This window comes from Desmodus rotundus, chromosome 11 (assembly GCF_022682495.2).
Source record: "Desmodus rotundus isolate HL8 chromosome 11, HLdesRot8A.1, whole genome shotgun sequence".
NCBI classification, from domain to species: Eukaryota; Metazoa; Chordata; class Mammalia; order Chiroptera; family Phyllostomidae; genus Desmodus; species Desmodus rotundus.
In genome coordinates, this window is record NC_071397.1 from 89,720,732 (window position 1) to 89,739,655 (window position 18,924).

Consider the following 18,924-nt stretch of genomic DNA (forward strand, 5'->3'; position numbering starts at 1 on the left):
TTTATCTGAGGGACAAATGCCAGCTCTTAGGATTGTGTTCTGTGCCATGCAGGGGACACTCCTGTCAACAGAACGGGGGAGGGTTTAAAATCCCTTGTTACTTCTGATTTTGAGTTTTCTGAAATCTATCCAATCCATTGAACTTCCGTGTTTTTGCTTGGGGATGTTTCCATGGACCTGTGTTAGTTCCGACCCTTCCTTTTACCTCAGGAGCCAGGCGTGGGCCCTGCAGAAACTGCACAGGATTATCTGTTTCCCCATTTGCCATCTTTGCTGCAGTGTGTCGGGTCCTTGAAGGCAAGAACAATGGAAAATTGTAAGGCCCAACTGTGGAAGATTGTGTGGAGAGGAAAGCCAGCTATTCTGATTTAAAACAGAAAAAATGTTGGCCTTTAGCTTCTTGAACTACTGCTTGAACCAATGCAAGAATGTAGCTATGGCCACTCTATTTACTGAAGTCTGGATTGTAGGGTCTGACTTTCACTGGGTAAACCAATTTTTATTTTAATGTATTCAAAATTTCTTCAAGAATGCGATTTTAGCTTCTGTTGATTCTTGTCCTCTGGAGAAGTGACTCCTAATCCGAGGAACACAGAGCCTTGAAAAATGAATACAAGAATTCTGGAAACTATTTGGGTATTAACCATCATTAGTGGATATCGAGTATGTCTTGCCTAAGTTTATTTGAAGGCGTTCTTAAATTCTTGATCACTTTTAAAGCAGTAATGTTTCTCAGGCAAAGGGCAGTAAGAAAGTAAGGAAAATGGGATAGTGGAGTTACTCTCTCCTTAATACATGTGTTTGCACACACACACACATGCCCTGTGTATGTGTGGAGGGTCTGTGTTTCGAACAACTACCGAGGTCTTCATGCTTGGACAAGCTGAGAACTACTGCTGTGGTAGTTATGTCCTATAGGACATGCTTCACAGAGCTAAGTGAAGCTTTTCAACGTTAATGGTTAGGCAGTGCTTAAAGCATACCCATTATTCGTGATTTATTCCAATAACATTTGTGGATGATTAACTTAATGCTGCTGCATACTTGTTATGTTTTCTTCTGAAGATGTGACTAAGTATCTCTGCCTCTTTAGTGGTGGGTTTCTATCACTCAGCGATTGAACCAGGAAATAGAACTCCTTGCCTTTTATGGGGTAGGGGTTAGAAAAAATATCCAAAAACATCCACTTATACATAGATGTGCACTGTGCCCGAGACTGTTCTAAACATTTTTACAAATATTAGGTGGTTTAACCCTTAGAACAACCCTGTAAGATGTAGGTACTGTGGTTTCAGGTTTGTTTGTTTTTTTTGATGGGGAACTGAAGCGATTAGGTTAAGTAATGTGCCCAAGTCTAGCCATCCAGGAAGTAGGGAACCTCAGGGTTCATTCCAGTCTGAGCAGGGACCTCTGCCATGCGTGACCCAGGGGACTTCTATGCTGGCCGGAAGGGATTTGGTGACCACTGTCACTACCCAGAGGATAGGCTGGGTTGGATTGAGGTAGTGTGTACGTCAGGTGTCCTCCACTCCCCACCCCTAACTCTTAACTTCATACACACACACACACACACACACACGTACACAGCTACCCTGGGCTTACTCTGGGCACAGAGACATTAGGCTACCTCGGACTGTAACTGTAGTGCCTTTCGATCTGGGCTTTGCTCCTAAACCTTCTGGAACTGTCACTTCATAACAGCAAGTGTGTGTGGTTAAGACCTCCAGTGTGTGATGGAACTCAGTCCTATTTACCTATTTTGCTTCTTCAGGTAACCCACCTACATGTCCTCAGAATTCATATGGACAAGGCCAGCATCTTGGGATTATTCAGATGACTTTATAGGTACTGTGCCTTTGGAGAAATTAGCTGGCAATCCTTGAGGCACAGAACGATGGTATTAGAATATGTCACTTTCATGAGACATTTGAAAGTGTCCCACCTTTCCCTGCCAAAACCAGAGAAGAGCTGGAATGATAGAAACCAACACAGACACCCTGGATAGTTCCTCACTCTGGCTGCCAATAAACATGCAAATGAGCTTCCCCAGGGATTGCTGAAGAGGTCTGTGGCCATTGTCTTGCTCCCCTGCCCGTTCCAGTTTGGCAGGTGAGGCCAAGGCCCAGTGGAGGCCATGCTTCAGTGCTCAGGGAGCTGGGACTGGACACTAGGAGACCAAAGGTTCTGTTGATGCGATGGGCTAGCTGGTCTTAGAATTGCCCAAGTCACTTCAAAAGCTGTGGCGATTGTCAAGGTTGGCAAGTAGAGTCCCTGAGAGAAGCATTTTCCTGACCAGCTCAGCTGTCTTTGCAAACCTGCTTACCAGACTGGTGAGGAAAATCAACTCACCTCCTGGCAGGAAGCCCCCAGTCTTCCTAGTTACATGGGGCAGAGCCAGGTGGGGGCCCGGGAGGGCGAATCCCCAGCAATTGTTAGGAGGGAGTGCCCCTTTCGAAGGGTGTACTTACACTGCAGACTGAGGAGTTGGCCTGGGCTTGCCAGTGCTGATGGTGTGACTTCTGCTTTGACTCTCCAGAAGTGATAGAGAGCAGGGGCTCTCAAAGTGTGGTCCTCAGAGCACTGGGCGTCTCTGAGGCCCTCTTAGGGGATCTGTGAGGTAATAATTGCTTCACAGCCATACGCTGACGTTACTTGCCTTTTGCACCATGTGGATATTTGCACTGGGAGCACAGGAGCAGCAGCAGGTGCAAGTGCCAGCCTGTTTGTGCCCATCAGGGCAGTGGCACCAAACCTGACCAGTGCCAACTGTACTCTGCATCTGTACACGTGCCAGAAAGAGCCATTTTCCTTAAAATACCTCTGACAGAGCAGTAAAAATTAGTGGTAATGAAGTTCAACCTTTGAGTACATTAAAAAAATATATTTTGTGTAATAAAATGGACCCACTCAAAAAGACTTCCGTTGCAAATGGAAGTGTGTATGAATCTTGTCTCTTTGCAAACCAGTTAAGCTATTGTTTGAGTTGCCAGCTGAACTAGCAGCTTTATTCATAGAACTTCACTTTCTCTTGAAAGAACAACTGAAGAAAAAGCCATGGTTAGTTAGACTTGGGTACTTGGCAGATAATTTCTCAGAGATGCATGAAGTGGACCTAATAGTTCAAGGAAAACAATTGATAATATTTACTGTTAAAAATTTGAATATTCCAGGAAAAATTACATTTTTGGAAAATTTGTTTGTGCCACAATGAGCTGGACAGTTAATAATACTGAAGGCTTTTTTGATGTAATGGGTGGTGGTATTAACAAATGTTACTTTTTTGGGATTGAATAATGAGATGTGTTAACATTCCGAAGATCTGCATGACTCAGCAACCTGATATTACTCAAATGACCAATGCGTGATGTTACCAAATCACCTATGGGAAGAGATCTGTTAGGAATAGAAGATGGACCAATGATTTTTACGTAGTAGACGGTATAAAAAGTTCACTGGTGTGGTTTCACCTTTCACATTGCAACTGACTTTTAAGAAGCTATCTATTGTCAAATTTTGGCATGGTATCAAAAAGTATATCCACAATTACCTCCTTTAAAAAACTATTAAAATACGTTCTTCTTCCGAATGATACATCTGTGTGAGGCCATATTTTCTTTCCATATTTCAACTGAAACATATTGCTATAGATCAAAGGTGGAAGATGTGAAAATCCAGTTGTCTATCAAGTAAAGAGATATGCAAAACAATGCCATATTTCTTGTTCACTTTTGGGGAGAGGAATATATTTATTTTTCATAAAAATGTGTTATTTATGTTAACATGTAAGGCAGTTACTATTTTGCATTTTTAAATGAAGTAAATATTTAAACATTTCTTAGGTATAATTTCAAATGTGTAATTTCAAACCATATAAACAAAAGCTCTTTGGAATCTTCAGTGTTTTTTAAAACTGCAAATGGCCCCTGGAGTCAAAAGTTCCAGAGCTGCTAATGTAGAACAGTGCGGTATTTGCTACCTGGGGCTCTCTGAGCTGTCAGAGGGGTCCAAAAAGTTGACCAGGCTGGGAATGGTGAATTTAATTATATATCTTTAAATAACTCAATACAAATTGTTTAAATATTTTCCTCTTTAAAATGAAACCCTCCTGGAGCTCAAATGTACTCATATTGCATTTTAAACTCTTTCTCATTCTTCAGTAACTGATATTAAAACAGGAAAATACTAGCAATTATATTCAATTCTAGTTTATTGGAAATAAAAATAATGTGTTATTAGTAGAGAAATGTTTGTAAGTAGCCACTGAGACCTTCTCTCATCTTGCAATTTAAAATAAATCATAAATATTTAAGTCAATCAATCAATCAGTGGACATTAAGCAAAATAATTGTTTCAAATGCTGATTTTCTATTTTTGATGCTGTAATAAATAGTTAAATATCAGCCTGCATTTTAATATGCATGGAGTCCATGTATAAACACAGTGTATAGTTTTTAATGTTTTTAATTAATTTAAATTATGTGCATCATTTATTTAAAAGGTAGTAGTCAAATTTTTCCTTACATATCATGAATTACATTTAATGTAATACTATATCTAAAAAGGCATTATACACAACATTTAATGTCCTCAATAAAAACAAAATACCTTTTGCTTAAAATCACATGAGCGTATGCTGCGAAAAACAATGAAGGGGTCAAAAATATTCCTAAGGGAATTTGAGAAATGATGTATTTACATGAAAGGGTTCTGTACTAGTTTCCGAGGGCATCTGTAACAAAGTCCAATAAAATGAGTGGCTTAGGACAACAGAAATTTATTCTCTCACAATTCAGGAGTCCAGAAATACGAAATCAGGTTTTGGCAGGGCCACACCCCCTCCAGAGGCTTTGGGGGAGAACCCTTCCCTGCCTATTGTTACCTCACGTGGCTCCTGGCATTACTGGCCTTGTGGAAGCATCACTCTGCTCTCCGCCTGTCTTCACATGACCGCCTTTTCTATGTGTGTCCACCTGGGTCCTTTCTTCTTCTTATGAGAACACCAGTGACTGGATTTAGGGCTGATTTTATCCCCAGAGCCTGAACCACCTGCAAAGGCCATGTTTCCAAAGTCACATTCTGAGGTTCCAGGTAGATGTGATTTGGGTGAAACACTATTCAACTACAAATGTTCCCAATCAGAAACGCCTGGGAGTGCAGACCTCTTTTTACGGGGTTAGACTTTGCTGTTGGGTGTAACCACTCTGTCACTGACTAGCACTCTGACCCTGCCAGGTTACCTGCACATGAAAGCTTCAGATTTCTCATCTGTGAAAGTGAGTCCAGGACAGCCAGCACACTGGCTTGTGAGGAGTTAGGGGATTATGTATAATTATGTAATGTTCTCCGCACAGTGCCTGATGCAGAGGGTGGTCACTCAACAACTATTAGTAGTTTTTATTCTTGCCAGGTTAGGCAGGTAATGATAATCACAACATGCACTGCAAATATACTGTTGATGGCAAGTTTATTGCTAACAATCATAAGAGTTAAGTGTTAATGGTGATTTTAAAGGCCACTAGTACTTAATAATGGGTAATTTTACAGTGAGCAGGTGGAAGAGAGAGAGACAGGGAAGAACATAGACATGAGAATCCTTGAGTGAGTAGCCAGTGAGCCTGGTTAGAGGGAGACATTGCTAGAGACTAAGTGACTGTGTCCTCCCGAAGTTCACATGTAGAAAACTAATCTTCAGTGCAATGGTGTTAGGAGGTGGGGCCTTTGGGAGGTGACTGGGTCATGAGGGTGGAGCCCTCATGAATGGGATTAGTGCCCTTGGGAAAGAGGCCCCAGGGAGCTTCCCTCTGCCATTTGAAGACCCTTCCAGAAGGTGGTATCCATGAACCAGGAAGAGGGCCCTCCCCAGACACTGAGTCTGTAGCCCCCTTGATCTTAGACTTCCCAGCCTCCAGAACTGTAAGACATATGTTTCTGTTGTTTGCTATCCACCCAGTCTGTGGTATTGATCAGAGCATCCCAGGCAGACACAGAGAGTCATCAATAGGACTTGTTCCTCAAAACTCTGACCAGACCTATTTTAAGGAGCTGCAGTGGAGGGCAGAATCCTGGCGTTCGGCATGCTCTAGCCTTTCCCATGCTCTCTGTTCTGGACTGGTGTTGTGCATTTATAGGAATCCGCCCTCCTGCAGCTGTCAAACTGACTTCCTTTGGTGGCTGTTTCAGACTCCGTCCACCAGCCCCAACCTGCGCCTCTCACCTCCCTCTCTGTCTTCAGAGGGCGTTGGTTCATTATGACTGAGAACCAGAAGTCCCTTGTTGTGAGCTCCCGCCCTCACTCTCTTCTTTGCCTCCAAATATGTCAGCGTCTTCATCTATCTGTTCTTCTTTGCCTCTTTTTGCATGAGGAATTACCCCTCTCCCCTCTGAGACTAATCCCACCTGTGGTATGTACTCTTGGCCCAGGTCCATAATTATCCCTTTATTTTCTTGCATTTAGTCTCTCTCTGTAGAATCCTTTCGCTCCATCTGTAAACAAGCCCACACTCCCTCTTTTTTCTTGAAGGCACTGGCCGCTCCAGCTAACATTTTGTCTCTTTAACTGTACTTTAAATTTCAGGAAAGAATAGTGGCCTAGCCCAGCTTCATGTTGTGACAAGCTGTTAATTATTATAAAATTGTTGAAAGAACAATCTAGAAATCCCAACAGTTAAATCCTGGTAATGTTTTCTGGGTAGAGATAAGACATGGCTGTAGCTCTAGGCAGGGAGGTGGTCCTGGCTTGCAGACCATAACCCCTGTGTGGGAATTTAGCATATTCAGAGTATTCAGTGATGAGTATAACACAATGATTTTAAGAAATTGGGATTTACATAGTTATTCAGTTGGAAAAAAATTATAAAATTGGTTAATGCCCCTGAGGATTGCATAAACAAAGGCACTTTTATCTTTTAACCCCTGAATTCATTTCTGTGAGTTTCCTGAATAATAAGCAGGTGGGATAATTTCCAGCTTCCTTAGTATACTTTGCATTTGCTGAAAACCTGCAGATAAGACCCTTGTGAAGATTGGAACCGTGTCGGTCACGAGGAGGTAGTGAGAAGCAGTGCCGTTTATTAAAACTCACTTAGTTTGTTCAGGAGCCAGGTAGTCAATCAGTGTCTTGCAAGGACACACTGTGGATGATGACAAGATGGTGGCCCATGATAAGTACACAGCATTTGGGTATTAGCGTTCAAAGTAAAAAACATACACGTGTGCAGGCTATTCTGGAGGAGTTCAAACAGTTTTCTCATGTGTAGTGTCCCTAAGCCATGGCCGATCGCTCAGTTAGTTAGAGTGTCCTCCCAGTACGCCAGGGTTGCAGGTTCCATCCCCCGTCAGAGCACGTACAAGAATCAGCCAAGGAACGCATCAATAAATGGAACAACAAATCAATGTTTCTTTTTCTCTCTCTCTCCCCTTCCTCTATCTCTAAAATCAATCAATCAATCAATCAATGAATCAATCAAAAGAAATCTACCCTGTAAGTCCCCTCCAGCAGAGACAGGACCTGTGTGCCAGCTCACTGTCTAACACAGGGTGGCCTCCAGCCTGGGGTCTGGGTGGCAGCCTGGGCCTCCGCAGTGCAGCTGCTGAGACAAGACCCTCCGAGGCCTTCAAAGGACTGCGAGTTGACCATGCAGATACATCTGGGTTGAGTGAACATGCGCACAGATTGATAACTTTTTCTCCCTTGTAGAGGCAAAAGGATTTATACTCCTATCTGATGCGCTTGACTACAATTTCCTAGTAGGAACTTAGTTTACTGAGAAATGGTATGTGAAAATTATAGTGTGGAAGATTCAATCAACCAGCAGCAGGCGTAGTGTGTGACATTATAGATAATGTTCCCGAGGGAGATAAAAGAAGTGTAAAACGTGTTTCTGCCCTTGGAGAAGTTCACAGTCAAAATGAGGTGGTGTGGCAGCCCCGTGTCTCTCTGAGCAGATTCCCATTCTCGCTTGGCCCCGTCATGCTAGGCGCTCTGACGTGGCTGGATGTTGGTAAACTGGGCTTGAGAAATTCGTGCGGTGAAAACATCTTGTGTGCTGTCACCGGGGGCCCAAAGGTTTAGCTCTGTGCCCCTGTAGCCATCCAGGAGGAGAGAAGGCAACATTTGCACTGTCATTCCTAATTCATGTTTTCCTGCGACACAGTTGCCCCTTGGGTTCAAACAAATTGCATGGACTGTCAATGTATAGTAACCAGTTTTATTTTTTTTTTTCTCCCAGCAACCAAGTGTGGGAAATTTATGTCTATTGGGTCTATATCTGCATTGGAGCTAATATGTCATTAGAATAGTATCACAATAGAGAAGTAACTTCTAAGTGGGTTAGCCTGCCTATGATTCTGATTGCCGTTAATTAGGGGGTATCACAAGTAAAAAGAGTAACACACTTGAAATCAGTTAAAAATCAGAATAATAAATGGAGAAAAATGTAATCTCACAAATCATAGTTTTTAGCCATGGGATTATAGTTTCTTTATTCATTAAATAATGTTTTCTGCCCATCCATGCTTCTCAGATCAGGAGAATTGCCAAAGATCTTGAAATATGAGGCTCCCCCAGCCCTTCCCGTCCCCCATAAGAGCCTAGAACAAGTTAGGAAGTTACACAGTTCAGCCCAAGAGTTAGGTTTGTGTGGCCCTAACACATGCATTCTGTGATGGAAAAGGGGTCTCAAAGACAGGTGAGGGGAGACCTAGGCCAACCCGAGTACAAACAGTAATGGTTCCTAGAAACAGGCAGACGCCATATGAACTGCTGGCATTCGTGTTTTACAAACTCTGTTTATAAAAATAGCAAAACCTCAGGAGCATTAATGGAACCAAAAATATAACTTGGATTTATTGTTCCAGAGGTTGGCTTTCATGAGAAAGGACCCGATGTGAGGCCACTCCTTTCATGATTTTGAAGTCAGCCTAGTATGACATCCAGAGATGACTATACCCACGTATAAACAGATTCTTGTTTTTCTTGGTGGCATGAGGAAAGAGCTTTTCTCTGTAAGGAGGATGACAGGGAATTTAGGGGGAAATGCAATGGGACTGTGTGCGTGGGGGGAGCAGCTGTGTGGAATGAGCCTGGACTGGCAATGCCTGTTCGCCTAGAAGAATTCTTTTCAGCGGTTAGCTCCTTAAAGTTGGTCAGAATTTTAAAAATCTATTCACCTCTATTCCACTTGGATAGAAGCGGGATCTGGCGGCAGCAGGAGCTGGGGTGTCACGCGCCTGTCAGCCGCCGGAGCGTGGCGGAGCCCTTGCACCGGGGAAGTTTCTGGCCTTTCCCACGGTTGTGAAGCAACGTGTGCTCGGCTAATTACTGTTCTCTGCGCTGCTCTCACATGTCAGAACTCTCCATGACCCAACTGCGGAAACCCTGTCTGTCTGCCTCCCACCCGCTCCCCCAAAGAATGAAACACAGCAACTTGCAAGGCTGGGCTTGTTTAATGAAGGCGATTTGTTTTTTGTTGAACCAAAGACACGAGAGGTTTCGGAGGCTGTGAGCTGGATACCGGATTTCAATGACCCTGTAATCCTCATCTTTAGAGAAGTTTAGTATGGAAGGTGTCTGCACTTGCTAGATGATAACCTTTCTGAAATAATTTTCTTTACTTTCATCATTCCTAGAATAAAACGACCTTTCACGGGAGGCGAGGCCCTCTTCCTGGCTGCAGGCAGAGCTGGATCTAGCATGGTGACATCTGAGAAGCTTTCGTTTTAATAAGAATGTCCTCAAGTTGCTGCCTCCCCGCTTGGCGGCCCCATCCTGTCCCTTAGTAACTGCTAATGCTATAACCTGAGGCTCCTTCTGGTTTTTCTGATAGAAATAGCGCGTTATCTTGCACTGCAGAGTAACTAGCTTTTAGTGTAATGTCTTTTCATTTATTCACGTAGTAAAGCGTTAAAAACCAAACAGTATTGCCTTCCTTATGTTAAGGCGACCTTCTCCTCACTCCCCACAAAAGAAAGATCGAACATCACTTTTTCAAAGTGAGGTGATTTTAATGGAGATATTGGCTTGATGGTTTCTTTGAGTGACTATTTGAATATATTAACTATAAGTTATTATTACTTAGAATTACACACATACACACACACAAAGGCCTGAAAATAGCTCGATTCTCTGGAGAAAGAAACTTTCTGAGCATGGATAGTAATACTTTCTTTCCATACACATGCAACTGCTGGAAGACATTACCCAAACTAATTAGTAATGACATGTTAGTTAACACACTGCCATCAGCAGGTGGTTCTCTGAGCAGGGGTGCAAATGGTGTGTGCTCCAACAAATTGCTGCACCCTAGAGAAATGTGTACAATTGTTTTTCAAGAGAGTCTTTTTAATGGTGCCTGTAATAGGAATTATTTTGTAAGGCATAAAAGTGAGGGCAGGTAGGGAGAGATAAGACTAGAAAAACAAAACAAACGAAAGCAAAATAGATTCTCCCTTTTCTAAACGCTTTTCCAATTAAAAGCAAAAACAAGGAAACAGCTGAATCCTTGTCATCTCAGAACCTTGGGGAAGGTGGATGTCCTCTCTTCCCTGTACTGCCCTTTCTTCCTCTCCTTTGTCCGTTTCAGACCTGTGGAGGGAGACTCGGCACAGGACAAGGCTGCGACAGATGGCAGGGGACTGTAATCTGTTGCTGTCTTTCAATTTCAGAGGACTCCTTGTAACTCCTTGTGACAACGAAGGGGTTAAAACTGTCGGCACCTATCAGAGCTTGGAGATCCTTAGTGTAATACCAACCCCAGACCCTGGCACAGATGACCACACAAGTGCACATGAATTCTACTCGCTTACTGCTTTGGGAGACGTCCTCATTAACCTCTTTCTAGCTCTTGCACAACCATGCTTTTTAAATGTGGGTGTGAAAAAGTTATTGCTTTTGCATACACATGATTAGGATGGAAAGTGATTGTGAAGCAGTTTTATTTTTGGAAGGTGCATTTTGAAATAGCACTTGCAGATGGAAGGTTACTAGATACGCACCCTCTGAGCATGAGATATGTAGCATTTAGAATGTTCCACAGGGTGTTGACTGGTACTCTATTAGGATGGATGCTGAAGTATCATATTGAGTGATGTGGTTTAGGAAGGCAAGCTGTTACGTGATGCATGTTTATTTAATTTTATGTTACTATCTTGTCTTATAAGAAACATCAAAGGAAAAAGAAATAAACCTCTTTAAAACAAAACTTTAGAAGAGTAGGCTTGAGAAGAATAAAGTATACTTTTGTTTATTAGCTTCAAGGCGAAAATTAATAGATAAAAAAGCAGAACTTAAAGCTGTTTTTCAAAAGTCCAGGCGGTAACCAGAAAGGGACAACTCTGACTTGAAAAAACAGGAGCAGGAACCCGTGCTGAACTAGGGGAAGGATGGGTGAAGGAGAACCTCAGTAACCCCCCTATGTTCAAACCCACAGGTCCCACTGGCTGGCATCCTAGCGTACTTAATGAATTGGCCGAAGTCATCACAGAACCGCTAGATATCATTTTTGAGAACTCGTGGAGGACTGGTGAGGTGCCTGAAGACTGGAAAAGGGCATATGTAGGACCTTCTTTCAAAAAGGGAAATGGATGGTGACCCTGGAAATACTCATCAGCTTAACTTTTTGCTTGGAAAAATTCTGGAATAATCAGTCTACTGGGTAACTAACTTACAATAGCTAGAAATGAGGCAGTGGAAGATTACACGTTAACAAGTACTGAGTTCATTTTTAAAGGACATATCATTGGGAGATACAGTCATGCATATTTTGGGATTCTTGCTTCTCTTCTATGAGTTCTTGATGAAAATAAATGAGCTTAGCTAAGGTTTTGGGGTTTAATTAATTGTAAGTGTAATATCAGACAAATAGGTTTCTGGCATTAGCTAGTAATTACATTATGTTTAAATTAACCTTTAACTTGATAAGAGTAGCTTTAATTTTATATTTCAACCTATTTTCTCACTTTATATAGGACTGTGTTTCATAGGTTGAGATAGTTTATATAACTTTATACTGAATAGTTTGGTGAGGGAATTCTTATTTTAAGGTACTTTATTTAGTCATTTCATATATAGGTCCATTTATAAAGCTGACACATTAAGGAACATGACCAAAGGAGCAATTTTTTTTTCTAACTTTTCTTTTTAAATTCGATCTGGCTGAAGTTCGGTGTTAGGACCAATTGGACTGCCTTGTGCTGATACACACCTGAGCAGGAGTCGGCTGCGGCTCTTGGGGCCGGTTCTCCTCACCGCGGGCACTGCCAGGCCAGGGCAGAGCTTCACCCCACCTCGCTCCTGGTGTCTGGCTGCAGGTCCCTGGGGGCAGGGAGGCAGTGGCAGTGAGCTTTCAGGAGGCCAAAGCTGATCTGAGAGATACAAACACTTTTCTTAAATATTGTTACACATTGCCTTTGTATGTACGTGACTAATGTTAAGCCATAACATCCAAGCTAGTCATGACCTTGAACCTGTACACCCAATAAATGTAACGGTAATTATGAAAAGAGTCTGTGTCTCTCAGATCAACTGTGACCTCTGCCGGGTTAAGAACCCTGTCCAACCACAGCCAAAAAGGAGAGTAGAATGAGATGGGGGGAGGAAATTAAGATGACTCTGGGGTTTCTCATTCCTATTGCTCTTGCCTTTGGATATTGGCAGTTTTATTTTCTGCTGAGAAAAAGCAACCATGTCGATGGGACCAAAATTTTAGTTACAAGGAGATCATCAGAAAAGATACGAGATATGCAACAAGCTCCAGAGTCAGGCAGCTTCTGAGAGTAGCTGAGCAGTGTTGTATCGCAGAGTCTTTCCTGTGCTGCCGAGAAGTACGTGAGAGATGTAAGGATGTAAGTTTACCGCGGGGTTACAAAGCTCAAGAGCTGGGAACACTCGAAGGGGAAGACATCTTCATGCATTTCTTCCCGGTGCATGCTGGTGCCTAGGAATGGGGAGGCAGGCAAGGTCTCCAAGGGCGATGTGATTACAACACTGCCTTAAAAATCCAAGGTTTACAGGGTTCAGCTACTTCTACAGATTAATTTAGGTAGTAGATAAACTCAGTGGCATTCCTAATGGAAATTCAAGGAAATTAAGTGCTAAAAGCATGTACATGTTGTCCTTTAAATATACATAGCTTGCAGTTTTGTAAGGATTATCCTCCAATCAAACTTTAGCTTTTCTAGTGAACTAGCGTCTTGAAAATTAACAAGCCATATTTTTAAGGAGTGTGGGGGAGGGTCGGTATAGATTACAGATATAATTTGTTATGGTGATGACCGGGTTCCTGTTAGAGACCTCATTGCCAGGTGCCGCGTCTGTGGCAGATGTATTTCACAGATGTACACTTACATACATTTGCCGAACTGTTGCTAGAAGGAACCCTGTTTCTGAAAAATCTATTACTTTCACCATGGGCATTACGATGCAATCTAAAGCAATCAGGATGAAGTAAGAGCTAGACTATAAGAGAAAAGCACAGTCTTGCTGTGAATTGTATCTGGCGATATTACTCTTAAAAAGAGTCATTGTTTCAGTGTCTTTTCTTTTATCTAGCATTCATGATATTCTTAATTTTTTAATGTAAAGGAAGTAGTTGAGGGACAAATACATTATCAAAACTAGAGGACTATCTTGATATGTTTTTCCTAGAACATCAGAGAGATTAATTACAGATGTTTACTTCCTAATATTGAAGAATTTGGAGGATTATAGGAAAGTTTACTTCAAATTCATTTAAAAGAAAGTTTCTTTCCTCACCTTTCTTCAAAGGTGGGAAAAGAAAGGTTTTGTTCCCAGAGAATATTTCTTGCGTAGGGAATGCAGAGTCACCAAATGACTTTCTTCACATCCATCTAGAATAGTTTCTGTTCTTCATCCACACACTCGAGCAGTTTCTAGCACCTTGGTGTTGGCGAAGTCAACAACAAAACAGTAAGAATGGAGTTTTTACTTTGGAGTTCGTCAGGTCTTAGGTCAAAATAATACCCCGTATCCTTCTTAAGAGGCTTAGGAGTTCTGCATCCCACACCCACACGGTTCTTGGCCCAGTGCCTGGCACATAGTAGGTGCTCCGTGTCTCTCTCCCTTTCCTTCTTTACTCTCAGTTACCTTCTTTATTTTTCCCAAAGATTACCTGAAAACTGACAAGAACACTGAAGCATAGACTGCCACGTTCTTATTGCTGCCTTAACCTGACTAAGGCCCCCTTGCTTTCTTTAGGAAGGAGAAGAGGAAAAGTTGCAGTGGCCGCTCACAGCAGCTGTTGAGTAAATGTGTAGTGACTGAGTGGAAGAGTGGGCCCATTTGTAAGGCCAGCCCTTGACCAGTCTGGGAAATAGTCACGTAGACACGTGTGAAAGCATCTCTCTAATTTTCCTCTTCTTTAATAGCTCTAGATTTATAAGTTTGATGTGCAAATTAGTGAGCGGCATATGTGCATTTTCCTGTGATTTTATGACTGGACTGACAATCCAGGAGTGCCAAGGGGCGTTCCCCCAAAGCTGCATCTGGGGTAAAGTCAGCCAAGGTATGACGCAAGTGACGGTGAATCAGCACACCGCTGTCTGTGAAGAGAAACCAGGTGGCCCGTGACTGGGGAGCACCTGCTGGAAAACTGAGGCTCTTCTTGGGGGAGGGTTGCAGTATTACAGACAGGTCCCTTGCCTGGGCGTTGAGGAGTAACAGAAGGACAGGTTAAAGAAAATTAAATTTGTTTACAGACTCTTTGGTTTATATAACTTTGTACATATATTATTTAATTAGGTGTCCAAATACCATGTTCTGGCAGGTGGAAGAGTTCTGAATTTCAAAGTAAATAAGGAATAAAGAGTGGAATATAATATCCAGACATATAAATAAGAAATGATCTAGAGCCTGACCTTGAATTACGAGTTCTCCATTCAGACCAATAGCCAAGTAACAGGGAATTCTTAGAAGAGATTAGCTGACAACGTGAGTTTAGAATAAAGCCATAATAGATGCTGTATTAAATGACACAAAGTTGACTGTGCAGAGCAAAGCAAATCAGCTGGGCTCTCTCTCTCTCTTAGAATTTCTAATTTTACTCTTATAACAGCCTCAATGATCAATTAGATATTCCTACATCAGATGTCTTACACTATTCAGATTCTTTGATTAGAAATTCCTATTCAACTTTATATTATTAATCTCCAAAGAGAAAAAAAATCAAATTAAGTTTCTACTCTATAATCACTATTTTACATATTTCCTTAAAAGACAAAAGAAAAAAGAAAAAAAGTAGTTTAGAAAAATGAACAACATAACTCTTTTTACTTATCAAAATAGATGTTTTCTTTTAAGTAGTTTAAATTCCTGAAAATGAACTTTAATGTTTTTATGATTGTTGTAAGATAACTTTTAGAGGAAAATGGGAGGTTAAATTTCACAGTAAGAGCTGGGTGGTATTTTTTTTTTTTTTTGACAATTTGACCAACATTTCTTCCACTGGAACCAACGGAAGTCAACTTTTAACTATTATTTAAGATGCCAAATGTCTTTCCTAGAGGTACTCTGTAACACGCCCTTTGCCAGACAAATTCACCCTTACTATTCCAAAAGCGAAGTGCTGTGTTGCGTGCATTGAGGGCAGGGTGGTGTACTGACTGGGGCGAACGTTAGGGATTCTGTTGTTCACTGCAGTTTCTCCCTGGTCCCTGAGCTTGACAGTGTTCTGAGGCACTGTTTGGGTTAGTGCGGCCATTACTCACTGGACATTTCCTCCCACGCAGACATGCGTGCTTGGCCCCGAATAATCAGCACGTGCACATCGAAGTCGCCGCGCACAGAGTCGTTCTAAGTGCAAGCTGCGGGTTTGGTTTTCTGTATGTAACTGCAATGGACACTATTTTCCGCTTTCAGTTACTGTTTGAAAAAGAGATTGTATGAGAAGGCACAATGAAACAGCATTTTGAACTGTGGACTGGATGCCCATGCAGCCCGTGATTTGCAAACATGTCCGTTCTTCAATAAATGTGACTTTCACAGTGGTTCCACCTTGGCTTCTTTTGTAGTCATTTACATTTTGATGAATGGGATAGAGTGTGTGCGTTGTTTAAATTGACAATATGTAAATGTTTACAGTACTATAGCATTATGGTTAGCGTGGGGAATTAGAGTTCTAACTCAAAAGAAAGGAAAAAACAAGGCTCCCCGTCCTGCATACACAATTCAAATAAAGCATTTTGGTGTATATACTTAGATGCTTTTATGTGATTGTTAACATATGTATGTGTTGTGGCTTTCTCCCTGTTCCAACCAAAGTATCCCTGAGGGGGAGAGCATGGTGTGCTAGCGATGGTGGCCCACCATGGGGGGGGGGGGGCGTTGGGATGTCTTAGGTGGTAGGCAGGGTCCTATGTGGAGTTTCTCCTGCTGTGGTGCCCACCGCCCTTGGATCTCCATCACCGGAAGATTGTTGTGATTCAGCTACAGAGAAGTGGCATCGCAGGGGCCGTTAGGTCAAGGGTCTACTACTGGGTTCAGTCCCAGCCTTACCACTTCCTGGTTTCAGGACCTTCAGCAAATGGAATGATTGTTGCAAATGCTTAGCAAAATAATGCGCACATGGTAAGCTTCCCCAAGATATTAAAGTTTTGTTGTAGTGTTTTGGGCTATGTACCAATGGCATTGGGATATGTTTTGGTGACTGTGAATGGCTGTTTTTATTCCCACTGCATACACGAGGAAAATAAATTTAAAGCAGAGAGATAGACAGTAAATATTATAAAGAAGTATGTAAAAGCTTGACTTTTAGAAATGAAAAAGAACCTTAGGATAAGCTAATCTGCTTCAGAAATTGTGTCGTTACAACACCAAGGTGCCAGGAGTTGGTGACATGCTCGTGATGAGCTGGGACTGGCGGGAGACAATGGAGATTTCCCACGACCCTCTGACCTTCTGTCTGATGTCAGATCCTAGGAAGTACACCTGAAGTCATCTGTGGCATCTCCAAAAATCCCATCTTTCTACCCTGGTCTTAACTTCAACTTAGATCGGTGTTTTTCAAGATGTAGCACTAGAGCAGGTTTGTGCATAAACTGAAGCTCCCAGCAGCCCCAGGGCTCTGCAGGAGCTGACCACCTAAGCTTTCAGCTCTACGACCTTAGGCTTCAAGTCTTCCTTGACCTACAAAATATGGGCAGAGGACATAAAGAGACACTTATCCCCCCAAAAAATCACACAAATAGTCAATAGACATATGAAAAGATGTTCAACATCACTAACCATCGAGGAAATGCAACACGACCGCACACCAGTCAGAATGGCTGTCCTCAAAAAGACAAGAAGTAAGTGTCGGTGAGGATGTGCAGAAAAGGGAGCCCTCATACACCCCTGGTGGGAATAGAAATTGGTGCAGCTACTATTGGAGAACAGTATGGAGATTCCTCAAAAAACTAAAAATAGAACTACCATACCACCCAGCAGTCCCACTTCTGCATAATTATCTTAAAACAAACAACCAAAAAAGAAAACACTAATTCGAAAGGATACATGTATTCCCACTCTCATTGCAGCATTACTGGTATTTACAACAGCCAAGATATGGAAGCAACACACGTGCCGATGGATAGGTGAATGAAGGTGTGGTACATATGTATCAAATGGAATATTATCCAGCAATAAAAATGAAACTTTGTCCTTTGTGGCAACAGGGGTAGACTTAGAGAGTACCATGCTGTGAAATAAGACAGAGAAAGACAAATACCATATGGTTTAATTTATATGTGGAATCTAAAAAAAAGCGAATGAACAAACAACAGCAACAGGCTTATGGAAAGAGAGGTAAATGGTTTCCAGAGGGAAGAGGGATGGGGAGGGGTGGGCGATAAAGCTGGATATAGTGAATAGCATTGTTATAATTTCATTGCTGACAGATGATTATGACACTTAGTGTGGTGATCACATTGCACAACATATAAATGTTGAGTCATTCTGTTGTACACCTGAAGCTAATACAATATTGTATACCACTATACCTGAATGAAAAAAATTTTAAGTCTTCCTTGATCTATCAAGCATATTTAGAAAAGTCAATGATACTGGTGGGCAGCACTAAAATGTATTTTTTAAAGAACTAGTAAGTGTTTAATAAAGAATAGGATGATAAAATATCATTAATAAAATCACTTCACAGAAGGCAGATTTTTAAAGTATCTCAGCTGAACTTGGAAAATGAATACCTTCTAGTCTTCAGGCCATAGACTTCCCCGCTGAGGATTTATTTTTTTTTTAATTTAAGAGAGGAATCTTGAACAAATTTAAATGAAACAAAAATGACTCTTTTCCTCCTCCTAGAACTGCCCTGAGGACAGAGTGCATCCACGCAGTTATGGCCACTTTCTCGGCCAACCTCCTCTGCTTGAAAGTGTATCCGTGTGTCTGTAACGGGGCGTCTGTGGGATCTCGTCTGTTTCTTGGTTGAATAATGAGCACTGATTGTGAATTGTATATATCCAGTGTGCATGCTTTCACATCCATTGTGCTCAATCAATTTAACTTTATTTTAGAAATTAACCTACGTAACAGCATTTGCAAAAACAGCCATTTTGAGTGAAGAATATTCGTTTGATTTTTTCTAAATCCTGACCTCTCAATCAGAAGCCCTGAATCCGATCTTGATTTTCCTGGTGAGTAGCCAAGTCACTTTTTTTTTTTTTATACCTTCACTGTCTCATCTATAAAAGTGGCCAGTGAACACCATTACCTAGCACAGCCCATGTAAGGTTTAGGAAAGAGACAGTATCTGAACAACCTCAGCGATTTCCAAGAAAGTTAGTGACCTGGTCCAGCTTTTTACTGTGACCTGCAGGGAGCTGTGAACCCACCTGGTTTGTCCCCACCGGTGGTGGTCCCCACTTTGTCTTCCATAGTTCCTGGGGGTGTATTTTCTGGCATTTTGCAGGGGCTCAATA

At 41.9% G+C, this 18,924-nt stretch overlaps 1 protein-coding gene across 1 annotated transcript in view; it reads left to right on the plus strand.

Moving 5' to 3' along the window:
* The window catches only part of SAMD5 (sterile alpha motif domain containing 5), a 46,702-nt gene extending 30,704 nt beyond the window's left edge, over nucleotides 1-15,998 (plus strand). Inside the window, exon 2 of the mRNA XM_053914330.1 lies at nucleotides 11,427-15,998. Within this exon, the coding sequence (XP_053770305.1) occupies nucleotides 11,427-11,489 (63 nt within the window). The 3' untranslated portion in view covers nucleotides 11,490-15,998. The remainder of the gene's footprint in view (nucleotides 1-11,426) is intronic.
* The last annotated feature ends 2,926 nt before the right edge of the window (nucleotides 15,999-18,924 follow it).